The 16980-nt window shown below is 50.9% G+C and overlaps 2 protein-coding genes across 3 annotated transcripts; one reads left to right on the top strand and one right to left on the bottom strand.

Moving 5' to 3' along the window:
- The first annotated feature begins 3990 nt into the window (after positions 1-3990).
- On the top strand, positions 3991-10690 carry PCSK1N (proprotein convertase subtilisin/kexin type 1 inhibitor). The gene is made up of 3 exons (XM_053580792.1): positions 3991-4201; positions 9411-9883; positions 10317-10690. The coding sequence occupies exons 1-3, from the start codon at positions 4088-4090 to the stop codon at positions 10510-10512; spliced, it is 783 nt and encodes a 260-aa protein (XP_053436767.1). The 5' UTR covers positions 3991-4087; the 3' UTR covers positions 10513-10690.
- Positions 10691-12360: 1670 nt separating this feature from the next.
- ERAS (ES cell expressed Ras) lies at positions 12361-16517 on the bottom strand. Of its 2 annotated transcripts, XM_053580786.1 has the most exons (3): positions 15074-15089; positions 13812-13873; positions 12361-13322 (listed from the first exon to the last, which is right to left on the bottom strand). In XM_053580786.1, the coding sequence occupies exon 3, from the start codon at positions 13277-13279 to the stop codon at positions 12590-12592; it is 690 nt and encodes a 229-aa protein (XP_053436761.1). In that variant the 5' UTR covers positions 13280-13322; positions 13812-13873; positions 15074-15089; the 3' UTR covers positions 12361-12589. The 2 variants fall into 2 exon arrangements, with proteins under 2 accessions (XP_053436761.1, XP_053436760.1); XM_053580785.1 differs by having other exon boundaries at positions 12361-13873; positions 15074-16517.
- Positions 16518-16980: the final 463 nt, after the last annotated feature.

The following is a 16980-nucleotide window of genomic DNA, read 5'->3' as shown; positions in this document are numbered from 1 at the left end:
CTGTCTCTACTAAAAATAGAAAAAAATAGCCGGGCATTGAGGTGGTAGCCTGCAGGTCTCAGCTACTTGGGAGGCTGAGGCAGGAGGATTGCTTGAACTCAGGAGTTTGAGGTTGCTCTGAGCTAGGCTGATGCCACAGCACTCTAGCCTGGCCAATGGAGTGAGACTCTAAAAAAACAAATTAACACTTGACTATACAACTAACTGTAACACTCATACTATGCAACCAAGAGAGACCATGGGAACCAGTGCTACAATAGAAGGCTAGGAAACAATTTTGCCAAGTTAACAATACAAATATAATCAACCAAAGTCCTTGGGATCCTTACTTCTAGGAAAAGAAATAAAACTAAATAAATCCCAGCTGAAGGTCTTCATCAAAATGTCTATGTTCTGTTGAATATGAATTTCCTCCCAGCCATGGGCAGGGAGGTGACTCAGTTGGCTGAAGAAATTAGGGGTTTCAGATATGTGCACTGTTATGGGGCTGAAGGTCCCCATAACGGTAGTGAGAGCTTCAGCGGAATCTCACTAAAACCTCCATTTGTGTTAATGCCTACTGGTCAAAGACCATCAGGAACACAGCTGTAGTCAAATCGCATTGAGTTTATTTGCTGGCTGCAATGAACATGCCATGGTTCCCCATGGAATATCTGAGAAAAGGGTGTTAGAGGGACAGCGCCTGTGGCTCAAGGGGTAGGGTGCTGGTCCCATGTGCTGGAGGTGGTGGGTTCAAACCCAGCCCTGGCCCCACCAAAAAAAAAAAAAAAGAAATAAGTTATTATTGGATTTGAACTTATGTTGTTTTGCCTTGCACTTATTTTGTTAAATTTATATATATATATATTTTTTTTTTTTTGCAGTTTTTGGCGGGGACTGGGTTTGAACCTGCCACCTCTGGCGTATGGGGCTGGTGCCCTACTCCTTTGAGCCATAGGTGCCACCCTAAATATTTTATTCTTTTTTGATGATATTGTGATTGGAATTCTTTTCTTTCTCTTTTTTCTTTTTCTTTTTGTAGAGACAGAGTCTCACTTTATCGCCTTCAGTAGAGTGATATGGTGTCACAGCTCACAGCAACCTCCAACTCCTGGAGCTTAGGCGATTCTCTTGCCTCAGCCTCCTGAGCAGCTGGGACTACAGGCGTCCGCCACAACGCCTGGCTATTTTTTTGTTGCAGTTTGGCCGGGGCTGGGTTTGAACCCACCACCTTCTGTATATGGGGCCGATGCCCTACCCACTGAGCACAGGAGCCACTGTGGGTAGTGTGGTGGTGTCATAGCTCACAGCAACCTCAAACTCTTGGGCTCAAGTGATCCTCTTGCCTCAGCCTCCCAAGTAGCTGGGACTACAGATGCCCACCATAATGCCTGGATATTTTTACAGTCAGGGGTCTCAATCTTGCTCAGGCTGATCTCAAACTCCTGAGATCTAGTAATGTAGCTTCCTTGGTCTCCCAGAATGCTAGAATTACATGCATGAGCCACTGTGTCCAGCCCTTACTTTCATTTTTGGATTATTCCTTGTTAGTTTATGGAACTGTACTTGTGTTTTGTATATTGATCTTGCATGCTGAAAACTTGCTAGTCTTATTTATTACCTGTAATGCTTTTATTGTGGATTCCTTAAGATTATCCATGTACAGGTTCAGCGCCTGTAGCTCAGTGGCTAGGGCGCCAGCCACATACACCAGAGCTGGTGGGTTTGAATCTAGCCCGGGCCTGCCAAACTACGACAATTCCAACCAAAAAAGGGCCAGGCATTGTGGCAGGCACTTGTAGTCCCAGCTACTTGTGAGACTGAGGCAAGAGAATCGCTTAAGCCCAAGAGTTTGAGGTTGCTGTGAACTGTAACACCATGGCACTCTATCCAGGGCAATAGCTTGAGACTGTCTCAAAAAACAAAACAAAACAAAAAAAGGACTATCCATGTACAGAGTACATGCCATCTGCAAATATAGTTTTACTCCTTCCTTTTCTTTTTTTTTTTTTTTTTGTGATTTTTTGGCCAGGGCTGGGTTATGAACCCGCCACCTCCGGCATATGGGACCGGCGCCCTACTGCTTGAGCCACAGGCGCCGCCCTACTTCTTCCTTTTCAATATGGATATCTTTATTTTCATGCCTTATTACCCTGTTAGAACCTTTAGTGCACTGTTGAATAGAAGTGGTGAGAAGAGGGTGGTGCCTGTGGCTCAGTGAGTAGGGCGCCGGCCCCATATGCCGAGGGTGGCGAGTTCAAACCCAGCCCCGGCTGAACTACAACCAAAAAATAGCCGGGTGTTGTGGCAGGTGCCTGTAATCCCAGCTGCTCGGGAGGCTGAGGCAGGAGAATCGTGGAGGCCCAAGAGCTAGAGGTTGCTGTGAGTCCTGTGACATCATGGCATTCTACTGAGGGCAGTAAAGTGAGACTCTGTCTCTACAAAAAAAAAAAAAGAAGTGGTGAGAAGAAACATTCTTCTCTCTCTCTCTCTCTTTTTTTTTTTTTTTTGAGACAGAGCCTCAAGCTGCTGCCCTGGGTAGAGTGCTCTGGCGTCACAGCTCACAGCAACCTCCAACTCCTGGGCTCAAGTGATTCTACTGCCTCTGCCTCCCAAGTAGCTGGGACTACAGGCACCCGCCACAATGCCCAGCTATTTTTGGTTACAATCATCATTGTTGTTTGGCGGGTGGGCTGGATTCGAGCCCACCAGCTCAGGTGTATGTGGCTGGCGCCTTAGCTGCTTGAGCCACAGGCGCTGAGCCAACATTGTTCTCTTGGTTTCGATCCTTGGGAGGAAAGCTTTCAGTTTCTCACCATTAAGTATGATGGTAGCTGCAGGATTTTTGTAGATGTCTTTTATCAGATGTCTCTTTACTAGTTTGTTAATATGACCATTCATGATAAAAACACATGAAGGGGAGTTTTAATTTTGTCAAATGCTTTTTCTGCATTTATTGAGATGATTATGTGTGGTTCTTGTCTTTTATTCTATTGATAAGATCTCTTACATTAGTTGATTTCAGATGGCAAAGAAATCAAAGACTGTCCCCATTCAGCTTACCTGGTAGTTGGGGACAGTATAAGTCAATAGAGAGATAAAATGATGAAGGGGAGTTATAGGTGCTACACTGGAAAATACAGCAGACTACAGAGACAGAGGACTTTAGGTAGAGAGTGACAAACCATTAATCATCTTCCAATCCAGAAATAACCAGTATTAATATTTCCTTACTAATGTTTTTCCCCTGTAGATACACATACATTTTATCAAAATCTTGTTTCCTTTGATGTATTATTTTAAGTGTATTGAAATCCTTTCTGTAAGTATCTATGTATATGTATGTATCTATCTATGGAAAAACAAGGAGATACAGTAGAATAAAGACAGACAGGAGGGGGTCTGGGAAGATAGAGACAAGGAGAGACAGATGGGGAGAGAAAGACACAGTGAAAACTATGGGCACACAGTACAGAAAGAAAGAAGAGCTATGGAGAGACGAAGGTACTGGCAAAGAGACAAGGAGAAGATGGAAAGGAGCATTTATTGAGCTCCTACTAGATGTCATTCAACGTCACTCTCCCAGTAGTTACAGGTAAGGGGATAAGCTTTAGAATGGTGAACAGAGCTGTCTATGTTCATATCACCTAGATTGAACCCATTTCCCTGTATAGGGCTTGGCCCACAGCAAGCAATCCATAACTATTTATCCAGTAAACAAAATAAAGTCCATCTCCTCCTCAAGGAGGGACAGGTGGGGACCGAACTCCCATTCCACTCCACTGAGTCAATTTTTCCTGCTTGTCTGCTAATGCAACAACAAAGTCTGTTGCCCCAGCAACTGCCCTCCAACTGCCATGGCAACTGCCAGCGCAGGCTCCCGCGCTCCACCTTGCCCCTTGGGCATCTCCATGGCGACAGGAGAGATGGAGGGGCTGCGTGAGCCCCGGAGGCTGCGCTTGCGTAGAGTGAAGGGAGGAGGGAGGCAGGAGGGGGCCCGGTACCCGGGCATGCGCAGCCTTAGAGCGCTGCAGCCTTGCCAGCTTGCCCTGGCGCTGCGCACTTGCCAGCCAGTCCGCCCGTCTGGAGCCCGGCTCACTGGGGCAGCATGGCGGGGTCGCCGCTGCTCCGGGGGCCGCGGGCCGGGGGCGTCGGCCTTTTGGTGCTGCTCCTGTTGGGCCTCTTCCGGCCACCCCACGGGCTCTGCGCGCGGCTGGTAAAGGTGCGACCCTTGCTCGGCGCCGGTGGGGGGATGGGATTCTGTGGGCGAAATTTGGTACCAAGGTTCCTCGATCCTCACTGGAGCCCAGCTCCGGGGACCGGTGGGGAGATCCGCAAGGGTGATCCGGATTCCGGCCGCCAGTCCACGCCCAGGCGGTGCCAGGGCACCCGAGACTGGGCCGGGTCTCTGCGTGTGCGGGTGGCATCGTCCAGGGTTCAGTCAGTAGCCGCGCCCTGCCCACCCCTCCGCACCCTGGGCCTGGCCTGGTATTGCCTCGCCCGCCATCTGTGGCGCTGTCCATGGCTCTAGGATGCATTAAGGAAGGATGTGCGTGCATTGGTTTGTGTGCGTGCATTGGGATGACAGAGGAGTGGGGGTGGTGTGTCCTTGTAAGTGTGTCTCCTTAGGTTTGACTGCTCCCAAGTGTTCTACAAAGGTGCTGTTGTGTGTCCGGGCGTGTGCTGTGTGCAACTTTTTTGTGGGCCCGATTGTTTTTCCTCAGTGATAATGTGTGTGTATTTGTGAATCCTCAAGTGTGATGACATGGCCTATGGGCGTGTTTTTCTGTGTGTGTATGTGTGTGTGTTTCTTTGGAGGGAGTGGCTTTGTATCTCCATATGCACATGCTATGTTGGTTCTGTTGGACTGGCTGCTGCGATTGTGTTTGTGTTCATAAGGCTGTTTCTCTGTGTTTCATTGTGGAGCTGTGTCATCACTGGGGAGAGGAGCCATGATGTCTCCTGCTGCATTGTGTCTTTAAGGGTGGTGTGTGTCCTTGCACCAGGGTGGCTTGGTGAGTGTAATTGCATGAGCAGTCATGGATGTGAAAGGGGGCAGTTTCTTGCCTGTGGCTGTGGCAGTGTTGGGTTGCATGTGTGACATCTCAGGACTGTCACTCTGCGTGAGCATGTGAGAGACTGTGATTGCTGGTGAGTTTGATTCCCCAGGGGCTGAGGGGTCCTGGGTGCCAAGCAAGGGCACTTGGAGTATCCTTCTCCTCCAGTTCTTCAGGGTGTCTGCATCAAAGATGGGGGATTTAAAATTTGTTAAATAGGGGTGCACAGTAGGGTGGGTAGGACCCCTAGAGCCCCTCCCAAAACAGCCTCTTCTCCCTTGGACCCCCTTCTCCCCTTCCCCATGGTAGGAATATAGCGTGTTTATATTTTATGGCTAAACTATTTTTAATTTTGTTGTCCGGCCTTCAGTGCCCAGCCCTCACTTTTACCAGGACCACAGCTCCATTCCTCTGGCCTCTGGTCCTCTCTGACCCCCTGGTTTCTTACATAGTTGACTCTGTCTTAGTCTCCCCCACCTGCGCCCAGCCCAGTGGCTCCTGTCCCTCTCCTCCTCTCTGTGGCAGTTTCATATTTGCTAAGACAAATTTGCTCATTAAACATTTTGTTGTATTAAAAATAAATAAATAAATAAAATTTGTTAAATAGTTTACATATATAACAGTGTATTTAGCATGTATGTACAATGTACAGAATAATGATAAAATAACCCCCCAGGTACCTACCACTTAGCTTAAGAAATAGAGCATGACCAATAGTTAGAAGCCCCTGTATAGCCGGGCGTTGTGGTGGGCGCCTGTAGTCCCGGCTACTTGAGAGGCTGAATCAGGTAAGCCCAAGAGTTTGAGGTTGCTGTGAGCTGTGACGGTATGGCACTCTACTGAGGACAACATAGTGAGACTCTGTCTCAAAATAAATAAATAAATAAATAAATAAATAGCTGGGCATTGTGGAGGGCGCCTGTAGTCCCAGCTACTCCGGAGGCTGAGGCAAGAGAATAGCTTAAGCCCAGGAGTTGGAGGTTGCTGTGAGCTGTGTGAGGCCACAGCACGGCACTCTACCGAGGGCCATAAAGTGAGACTCTGTCTCTACAAAAAAAAAAAAAAAAAAATAGAAGCCCCTGTGTTCTCCTTTCCATGGCAGCCACTCCCCCTAAAATCATTATCCTCTACTGTCTGTCCATTGAACCCTCTCTGTTTGTAGCTTATCGCATATGTGTATGTCTTGGAACAATCTATTGTTTAGTTTTTCCTGCTTTTGAACGTCATAGAAATGGAATCATATTGGGTGACTGGCTCTTCTAGTTCCTAGGGTAGGGTTCACTTAGGAAGTCCTGGGGTGTCTGCTAGTTTCAGGGAGTCTACAGTGGCATACTGGAATTTGCCTTTTTTATTTTTTAATTGGCTCTGCTTTGGCCATGAGATTCATCTATATTGAAGTGTGTGGCTCTAATTCATTCATTTATTTTTATTATTTTTTTTTTTGGAGACAGAGTCTCACTTTGTTGCCCTTGGTAGAGTGCCGGGCATCACAGCTCACAGCAACCTCCAGCTCTTGGGCTTAGGTGATTCTCTTGCCTCCTGAGTAGCTGGGATTACAGGTGCCCGCCACAACACCTGGCTATTTTTTTGTTGTTGTTGTTGCAGTTTGGCCGGGGCCAGGTTTGAACCTGTCACCCTTGGTATATGAGGCCAGCACCCTACTTACTGAGCCACAGGCGCCGCCCTCATTCATTCATTTTATTTTATTTCATTTTATTTGCCGTTTTTGGGTGGGGCTGGGGTCCATGGGGGCCGGGGCTGGGTTTGAACCCACCACCTCTGGTATATGGGGCCGGCCGGTACTCCTTTGAGCCACAGGCGCCGCCCGAATTAATTTATTTTTATTGCTGCCTAATATTATATCATATGAGTAGATTATGGCTATTATATATGCATTTCCAAATTTTTATTGAGCATTGGCTTGTTTCCAGGCTTGTCTTTCTCCCTCAACTTTTATGTGATTACAAATGGTGCTGATGTAATCTTTCATGAAATTGTGTCTAGTAACACATGTGCAAAAGCTACTCTGGGGTATAACATTCCAGGAGCAGTTAATAGGATATGTGCATCTTTTTGGACATTGTCAAACTGCTCTTCAAAGTTATTTTTCAATATTGCTTTGGTTTAGCTCCCACCAACAAAATATGAGAGTTTCTATTTTCTACATTTTTGTCAGCACTTGACATCATCAGACTTTTTTTTTTTTTTTTTTTTGAGACAGAGCCTCAAGCTGTGGCCCTGGGTAGAGTGCTGTGGCATCGCAGCTCACAGCAACCTCCAACTCTTGGGCTCAAGCTATTCTCCTGCCTCTGCCTCCCAGTAGCTGGGACTACAGGTGCCTGCCACAATGCCAGGCTATTTTTTGGTTGCAGCCATCATTGTTTGGCGGGCTGGGGCTAGATTCAAACCCACCAGCTCAGGTGTATGTGGTTGGCGCTTTAGCCGCTTGAGTCACAGGCACGGAGCCAACATTATCAGACTTTTTGATTTGGGGCATTTTAATTTGCTTTTCCCTGATTACTAATGAGGTTGACTATTTTTCATATGTTTAGTAACCATTTTGTCCATTTCTGTATTAGTTTTTCTCTTACTGCTTTTTAGGAATTATTTGTATATTCAGTATAGTAATCTTTTATTACTTGTGTTGTAGGCATCTTTTACACATATTTCTGCAGGTCCTGTATGTTTCTTTCTTTTTTTTTTATGGACGATGTTCACTGTATGTTTCTTTTTGATAACTTCATGTTCATTTTTATAGTATTTTGTTCCTTGCTCATACTTTTGATACTCTTTCTTTCTTTCTTTTCTTTTGCAGTTTTTGGCCAGGGCTGAGCTTGAACCCACCACCCCTGGATATGGGGCCAGCGCCCTACTCCTTGAGCTACAGGCTGCCCCCCTCATTTGTTTCTTTAAACTTATGGAAATAGTTTCAAAACTGCATGAAATACACATTGGGAGGCTGAGGCAGGTGGATTGCTTGAACACATGAGTTCAGAGACCAGCCTGAGTCAGAGCCAGACGGGTCTCTATTAAAAATAGAAAAACTAGGGCGGCACCCGTGGCTCAAAGGAGTAGGGCGCCTGCCCCATATGCCGGAGGTGGTAGGTTCAAATCCAGCCCGGACTAAAAACTGCAAAATAAAAAAAAAAAATAGAAAAACTAGCCAGACGTTGTGGCAGGCACCTGTAGTCCCAGCCCAAGGTTGAGATGATCCCTTGACCCCAAGAGTTTGAGGTTGCTGTGAACTAAGATGATGTTATGGCACTGTACCCAGCGCGATGGAGTGAGACTCTGTCTCAAACAAACAAATAAACCTACATTCACTGAACATTCATCATTGGGTAGTTTTATTCTACACATAAATTTAACCACATGTTAAATGATCTGTGAACAAGGTTATTCATATAGGTTCCTATTATCCACAATATTAATATAGACAAATCTATAATTGTCATATCTGCCATCAACGTTCCTATAGAAACCCGGATGGCTCTGCGCCCGTCGCACAGTGGTTACAATGCCAGCCATATATAGCAAGGCTGGCAGGTTCTGACCTGCCTGGGGCCAAATGAAACAAAAATATAGCTGGGCATTGTGGCGGGCGCCTGAAGTCCCAACTACTGGGAAGCTGAGGCAAGAGAATCGCTTAAGCCCAGCAGTTTGAGGTTGCTGTGAGTTATGATGTCAGGCATTCTACCGAGGGCGACATAGTGAGACTGTCTCAAAAAAAAAAAAAAAGAAAAGAAAAGAAACCCGGTCTAACGCTGACAATGTAACCTAATATTATGTACCCTCATATTAATCTGAAACAATAATAAAAAAAGAATTTTATGTAAACCTTAAAAAAAGGAAAAAAAAAAGAAACCTGGTCTCTGGTGGCCCCAGGGGAAAGTTCTTTTTTTTTTTTTTTTTTTGAGGCAGTCTCACTATGTCGCCCTCGGTAGAGTGCTATGGCGTCACAGCTCACAGCAACTTCAAACTCTTGGGCTTAAGAGATTCTCTTGCCTCAGTCTCCCAAGTAGTTGGCACTACAGGCGCCCGCCACAACGCCCGGCTATTTTTTTGTTGTATTTGTCATTGTTGTTTAGCAGGCACCGCCGATTCGAACCCAGTGTACGTGGCCAGCGCCCTAACCACTTAGCTACGGGCTCCGAGCCTCCAGGGGAAAGTTCTTAGAGTCACTAAGGCATAACCGGGGGTCCGGTGGTGGTTCTTAAATGTGTCTAGAGATATCTGGGGTTTTCTCAGTGGCCATAGGGGTTTCTGGTATATTTGGGGGGCTATGGTGCCTTTGGTGGCATCATGGCTTGATGGGGGGGGGGTCCCAGGCCTGACGGACGCTGAGGACTTTTCTCACACCTCATGTTCCCGCAGGAGCCCCGCGGCCTGACCGTCGCGTCCCCACCCATAGCTGAGGCTGCGGCTCCCCGCCGCTTCCGACGGGCGGTGCCCAGAGGAGAGGCGGCGGGTGCTGTGCAGGAGCTGGCGCGGGCGCTGGCGCACCTGCTGGAGGCTGAACGGCAGGAGCGGGCGCGGGCAGAGGCGCAGGAGGCTGAGGATCAGCAAGCGCGCGTCCTGGCGCAGCTGCTGCGCATCTGGGGCGCTCCCCGCGCCTCAGACCCAGCTCTGGGCCTGGACGACGACCCAGACGCGCCCGCTGCGCAGCTCGCCCGTGCCCTGCTCCGTGCGCGTCTTGACCCTGCAGCCCTTGCAGCTCAGCTTGTCCCTGCGCCCGCCCCAGCCTCTGCTCTCCGATCCCGGCCCCCGATCTACGACGATGGCCCCCCGGGCCCAGATGTCGAGGACACTGGCGATGAGACTCCTGACGTGGACCCCGAGCTGCTGAGGTGCCCCGCAAGGGCAGGAGGGAACGGGCACCTGTACCCTGGGAGGATGAAGGCTAGGAACTGGGGAACCTGCTTCACAGGTGGAGGGGTGAACCCTAGAGAGGTAGGGGTTCTGGATCCCTAGGAGGACGGCAGATCCTGGATCCAGGGGGTGGGATCAAAGATGCCTGGCTGAGGGCACAGTGGGGACGTAGAGTCTAGGTCTTGGGGAGGGGTGTGCGTTATACCGTTTCTGAGGGTAGAGGACTGGGGAAGTCAGAGTTTCTGGAATGTGTGACTGGGATGTCTGTCTCTTGAAAGTAGTGGCCTGGGGAAAGGAACTGAATACCCCTGGCAGGCTGTATGTATGGGATTGCAGGGTCGTTTAGTCCTAGTCCCTGGGCGGGCGGTGATTCTCCGGCTCATCCTCACTGCGTTTGGCTCGACCTTTCAGGTACTTGCTGGGACGGATCCTCGCAGGAAACGCAGACTCTGAGGCTGTGGCTGCCCCACGCCGCCTTCGCCGTGCGGCCGACCAGGATGTGGGCCCTGAGGTGCCCCCTGAGGGTGTGCTGGGGGCTCTGCTACGCGTGAAACGCCTGGAGACCCCGGCTCCCCAGGCACCCACGCGCCGCCTCCTGCCTCCCTAGCGTCTCCCGGATTCCACACGCCCTAGGACCCGGAGCTACTCCGTGTGCCACCTCACCATTCAGGCTGCTCTCCGCCAGTACGTCCAAAGCAGCTTGCCCAAGTGGCCAGCCGCTGTGGCTGCCCTCTGACCCCAAGGTCCCCACCCTCTAGCCCCACAATAAACACGATCTGAAGCAGCTCTGTGCTTGTCTGTGTGAGTGGCAATTTCTAGGGAGTGGTGGCAGTACTTTAGAGTAGGTCAGAGGGACCCCTGCGTTTTAGTCTTAGCCCTGCTCAGTCTATGCCTCTCCTCATGGGTGGGGGGAGACATCCACAAGGACAATGGCAGTGTCCACCAGAGATCTCGGGGGAGTCTATCCTCCTGAGTACCAAGGGTCTAGGGGTGACTGTGAGGCATATGTGTAGAGCCCTGGGTGCTGGAGTATCCACAGGCAGGTGGGGCACCTCCTAATATGGGAGGGGTAAGGTAGGGAGAGAAAGGGAATGGGATGCCGGCTTGGGGCCAGTCCTCCAGATACAGTCACATTCTGGCAGGGAACTCTGAGGAGACTGAGAAACTAGAGCCTGGACATCCCTTGCACTAGCTAATCTCTCTGCCCCTGGATATCTCCAAGTTTTTGCCCAATGTCACCTGACTTATTAAGGCTTTTCTTGACCTTCTTGTCACTCCATTCTTTCACTTGCCTTTAATACATAGCCTTTACCACACCATGATCTAGCCTGATTTTTTTTTTTTTTTTGTAGAGACGGAGTCTCACTGTACCGCCCTCCGTAGAGTGCCGTGGTGTCACACAGCTCACAGCAACCTCTAACTCTTGGGTTTACGTGATTCTCTTGCCTCAGCCTCCCGAGCAGCTGGGACTACAGGCGCCCCCCACTACGCCCGGCTATTTTTTGGTTGCAGTTTGGCCGGGGCTGGGTTTGAATCCACCACCCTCGGCATATGGGGCCGGCGCCCTACTCACTGAGCCATAGGCACCGCTCTCTAGCCTGATTTTTTAAAATTAAATCATAGCTGTGTACATTAATGCTATCATAGGGTACAATGTGCTGGTTTATATGCAATTTGAAATATTTTCATCAAACTGGTTAGCCTGATTTTTAAGTGTCTTGTTTGCCTCCACATTCCTTGTACCAAGAGCAGGGCCTGGCTCTCCCTACTCCTGCTCAGTAGGTTTCCCCCAACTTCTTGTTGTTGTTTTGTTTTTGAGACAGAGTTTTATTTTGTCACCCTTGGTAGAGTGCTATGGTGTCATAGCTCACAGCAACCTCAAACTCTTGGGCTCAAGTGATTCTTTTTTTTTTTTTTTTTTGGTAGAGACAGAGTCTCACTTTATGGCCCTCGGTAGAGTGCCGTGGCCTCACACAGCTCACAGCAACCTCCAACTCCTGGGCTTAAGAGATTCTCTTGCCTCAGCCTCCCGAGTAGCTGGGACTACAGGTGCCCGCCACAACGCCCAGCTATTTTATGGTTGCAGTTCGGCCAGGGCCGGGTTTGAACCCGCCACCCTCGGTATATGGGGCCGGCGCCTTACTGGCTGAGCCACAGGCGCCGCCTGGGCTCAAGTGATTCTTTTGCCTCAGCCTCCCAAGTAGCTGGGACTACAGGTGCCCACCACAATGCCTGGCTATTTTTAGAGACGAGGTCTCACTTTGGCTCAGGCTGGTCTCAAACCTATGAGCTCGGGTGATCACGTGCCTCAGCCTCCCGGAGTGCTAGGATTACAGGTGTGAGCCACTGCACCTGGCCCCCCAATTTTTTGAATGAAAGAATTCTCATAATTCAAGTAACATGCTACCCAGTCTCATTCCCACCCACATAACACTTGGCATAAGGCAGCTTTGAAATTCGAGAACACTATTTATTTAATTTTGTACAAAATCTCTCAACTTAACATAACAAACGTGAGACATCCACATTACCAAAAAGCCCCTCACCAAGTGAAAACAAGAGTAGTGTCCATCCATTTCCAGTACACCAACAGTATCCCATATAGCTAGCTACTTCAGGGGTCTCATGTCAAGGGAACCATCACCCTGGGTTGGGGGAGGGTCTGCTTTTCTTGACCAAGGCGTTCAGGCCACACAGCAGCCACAGCGGCACATGGTCTTGTGCTTCCCACTTGGCCTTGCCTTGGCCTCCTTTGCCCTGGTTTCTCGAGCCCTCTGGATCTCATGGACAAGCAGGGAAAAGGCCTCCTCCACACCCTGCCGTGTTTTAGCTGAGGTCTCCACGAAGGGTGCCCCCCAGCTCTGGGCAAGGGCTTCAGCAGCAGCATGAGCATCACCAGTGGTGGGCACAAGGTCACACTTGTTGCCCACAAGGACAAGGGGCTGCTTGAGGTGAGGGCCCCAGGTATCCCGTATTTGCTGCAGCTGGGTCAGCGAGGAGGGGTCATTGAGAGCGAAGACACCCAGAACACCATCACCAGCAGCCAGGCACTGGTCACGTAGGGCCTTGTGGATGGCCTGCCCTGCGGTATCCAGCACATTCAGAATGTAGCCCCCCTGGTCAAGGGCCAACTCTTTCCAGTAGGAATCCTGGATGGTGGGGTCGTGGTCCTCCACAAAGCACTGATGGTTCAGCTGGATGGTCAGAGCACTCTTGCCCACACCACTTGCACCCACCACCACCGCCTTGTACTCAGGCAGCTGCTTGCCAGAACCCCTGCAGTGTGCTCCAGCCCCTTGGAGGTCTTCCTGGGAGGTAAGGTTCCATGAACCCAGGCCCAAGTCAATGGTGCCAGACTTTGTTAACCGTGCCATGTCTTCAGCAGGCAACTTAGCAGAGAGATGTGGACAGCAGACCCTGCACATGGGAAGAGAAGCAAGACAAAGGGTTAGGGGAGACCATCTGGGGGCAAAAAGACAGCAGGGTGTCAATGGATCAACACTTATTGAGTGGCTATTGTGTCCTGACCTCCTTCTAATATGCATGCAATATACATGATTTATGTAGTTTTCTTAGTTCCTGCCCCTCTCTCTCTCTCCACCCACCTCTCTTCACTCTCCTCTTTCATCTACCACTTAAACTGTGAAGGCAGGACATTTCAAACAGCTTTAGAAATGTAATTTACATCCCATATAGCTTAGCCCGTTAAAGTGTACAATTCATTGGATTTTAGCATATTCACAGAGTTGTGCAACCATTACCACAATCAAATTTTAGAACTTTTTCCTCACCCTAGCAAAGAACTCCTGCCCCTTTTAGCACTCTCACCCCATTGTGGAGGAAGGGTGGGATTGTGCCTGTTTTGGTCACTATTGAATCCCAGCCCAGCCCAGCCCAGCCCAGTACCTGCTAGGCAGAATGTGCTCAAAACATTCTCGGATGGGGGTGTGGGGTGGGGTGGTTATGTTCTAAAAGGGGGAGACAGATAATAGAGTCAACCAGATAAATATATAAATCATGTAGTGTGGTAACCATTATCATTAGGATTTAGTCTTTTATTCATTACTCAATGCATATTTATGGAGAACCTGGTGTGTAGCAAGGACAGAGAGGTAGAAGAAATAACAAAGCCTGGCCCTGTGAACGTTACACTCTAGTTGGGCCACAGATATCAAACAAGACATAAAAGTAAAATACACTTTAGTAGGAGGTGACACGCATGCAGAAGATGCTCGGTTAAACTTAGGCTTTTTAATTACAATTTAATCCTCATTCACCAGTTGAAGAATCTCCCCGCATGCCTCACATTGTGATACAGCCGTTAACAAAACAGGCTCAAATCCCTGCCCTGGTGAGGATTAGATCCTGGCAGTGTGAAGGAGACAATAACAAGATAAGGAGCGAGGAAGTTGCAGGTTAGAAAATGACGGGCACACAGCAGGTGCTCAATTAGTGTTAGCTATTATTGGCACATCCCCATTAACTCACTGACTGCACCTCCCGGCCCCGGGCTCAGGAAGTGGCCCGGCTTAGTGCACCACAATGGCCCTTACCCCGACCCCCTCTGGGGCCAGAGGCCCGGGCCCGCGGGGCTCCGCAGGTGGGGGCGGGCAAGGCCTCAGGTGCAGATGCCGCCGCGGGGTCCCCTGCCCCGGGGTCGCAGAGAATGGTCATTGGGAGCGCTGGCCCACAAAGAGGGGGCCGGGATGAGAAGTCCGCGGAGGACAGTTTTGGGGTCCATAACGCTTAGAGAGGGAAAGAGGGGGGAGACCTAGCTGTGGGGATGGAGGTGGGAGCCGTAGGGCGAATTCTGAAGGGGAGGGACAGACTTTGGGAAGTGTTTTGTGGGGATCGCTTTGAGGCCATGGAGCTGCGCCGCCTCAACCGGCTTTGTGGTAGCCTCTAAGAGGGTCGCGTCTGTTCCCGGAGGGAAAGAGAGGTCAGGACTGAGAGGACCTGCCTGATCTGAGGTGGACGTTTGTCAGGCTAAAAATTGCCCCGACTTGAGCCCGGCCATCTTTAGGGGTTGAGAGGCTGGGAAGGGGTCACGGGAGACGCCAGCGCTTGGGGGCTGCGAGGCTTTGGCGCCGACTCGGCGGGCGAGGGGGCCGTGAGGATGAGCAGGAGGAAGGACCTCGGCCTGCGGTGGCCCGCGTGCCTGCACTTACCCCCGACCGACCGCCACCCCCAGGGCAGGCCGAGGTCTCGTCACCACGCTCGCTTTCCCCACGCAGAGCAGCCAGGCTCGGAGAAGTGAGGTGACCGGGACTGACCCGAGGTCACACAGCTGGCGAGAGACTTCACAGAACCAGGGCTCAGCGCTCCGCTCTAGTGGGACAGGCCACTCCGGGTGGCGCCCGCTGCCTGGCCGGGGCCCGCTTGGGGCGGCCTGGGCACCCGGGTCGTGCTCTCCCTGACGAAGCCAGGTGAGGGGTAAGGCCTGGGGTGGCGAGGGGACCCCTGAGCCGTGAGTGCACTTCGGCCTCCGTGTGGAGGGTGAGGCCCAATTGTCCCTTCTCAACCCCTAGTCTGGAGTAGGCGCCCCGCTTCCCGCCGCGCGCGGACACCCTCACAAAGCCGGCCGATGAAGGGCTCGCGCTCCCAGGAGGGGAGGCGGCCGGGGAAGGCCCCTCACCGACGGCGCGGGAGGGCCAGGGGCCGGCGGCCCGCTCACCTGTGTCCTGAGAGAGGCTGTTGCGCTGGGACGCGGCAGGCAACTATGACAGGACTGACCAGGGGCGCAGCAGCTCCCCCGACCCCCGGCGGCTGGGGCGGGGGCAGTGGGCATGCGCAACGTCCTCCTGCCCTCAGCAGCCCCCACCTGTAGCCTAGCCCTGCGCCCCTCAGGAGCCGGCAGCCCGGCCACTGGGGTGCGCCAGGCCTCCTGTGAGCCTGGTCCTGCGCCTCTCCCTGCCTGACCCCTGTTTGAGATGGGATTTCCTGTTTGTTGTGCATGTGTGGCCGCGTGTAGCTGTGTGTGTGTCAGATTTTGACCTGGAAGGCCAGACTTTAGGAAGTTTTGTGGGGATCTCTTTGAGGCCGTGGAGCCGTGCCGCCTCAACCGGGTTTTTGGTAGCCTCTAAGAGGGTTGCATCTGTTCCTGGAGGGAAAGAGAGGTCAGGGCTGAAAGATTTCCCAGACTCCCTTGCAGCTACAGCAGTCACGTGGCACAGCACTGAATAAGATGTAAGCAGGGGTTGCTGGGTGGGGTATCATGTGGCTTTTAAAAGGAACTGGCTGACACTCTTTTACTATTCCTCATTCTACTTCTTCTTGACTGACGGGGGCTCAGATGGTCAGTTTGGGATCATAAAGTGGCCATGAAGAAAAGGCCGGGAAACCTCAGTCCAGAGAATTGCTTTGGCAGCTCAAGGAAGGCTGAGGATGACTGTCCTCCAACTTCCCACCTCTGGTCAATGATAGGTACCCTTTACCTCAGGAAGAAAACCTGAACCTCCCACCCTGTTCCCAATCAGGCCAATGTGACAGTTGGGGAAACTGAGGTCTGGTAAGACTACTGCCTGCTAGTTTTTTCTTGTATTCTCAGCCTAGGGTATGACTAGGACTGGTCGTGAGGCCCCTAATTCTAAGGTAATCACTTGTTTTCCCAACGATTCTTTTTTTTTTTTTTTTTTGTAGAGACAGAGTTTCACTTTATTGCCCTTGGTAGAGTGCCGTGGCATCACACAGCTCACAGCAACCTCCAACTCCTGGGCTTAGGCGATTCTCCTGCCTCAGCCTCCTGAGTAGCTGGGACTACAGGCACCCGCCACAACGCCCGGCTATTTTTTTGTTGCAGTTTGGCCGGGGATGAGTTTGAACCCGCCACCCTTGGTATATGGGGCCGGCACCCTGCTCACTGAGCCACAGGCACCGCCCCTTTCCCAATGATTCTACCATTTTATCACTGATGGAACCAGTCAAACTGCCTGCTCTATTTTAAGTTAGCTTTTGGGGCATTGGATGGGCAGGGGGGTAACCTGATGAAGACCCACTCTCACATTGTTTCATTATTCACTGGCCCTGTTGGCCAGGAATGTGGGGTTCTCTACCTACTCAAAAGTTAAAAGACTTC

This window comes from Nycticebus coucang, chromosome X, assembly GCF_027406575.1.
Source record: "Nycticebus coucang isolate mNycCou1 chromosome X, mNycCou1.pri, whole genome shotgun sequence".
Lineage (NCBI taxonomy): Eukaryota > Metazoa > Chordata > Mammalia > Primates > Lorisidae > Nycticebus > Nycticebus coucang.
This window is presented reverse-complemented; position numbering and strand designations above follow the sequence as displayed.

Excerpts from the sequence above, each read along its gene's own strand:
- PCSK1N (XM_053580792.1), top strand. The coding sequence starts at position 4,088 with ATGGCGGGGTCGCCGCTGCTCCGGGGGCCGCGGGCCGGGGGCGTCGGC. Across the intron at positions 4,202-9,410 it reads TCTGCGCGCGGCTGGTAAAG|GAGCCCCGCGGCCTGACCGT; the intron begins GTGCGACCCTTG and ends ATGTTCCCGCAG. Across the intron at positions 9,884-10,316 it reads GTGGACCCCGAGCTGCTGAG|GTACTTGCTGGGACGGATCC; the intron begins GTGCCCCGCAAG and ends TCGACCTTTCAG.
- ERAS (XM_053580785.1), bottom strand. The coding sequence starts at position 13,450 with ATGCATATTAGAAGGAGGTCAGGACACAATAGCCACTCAATAAGTGTT.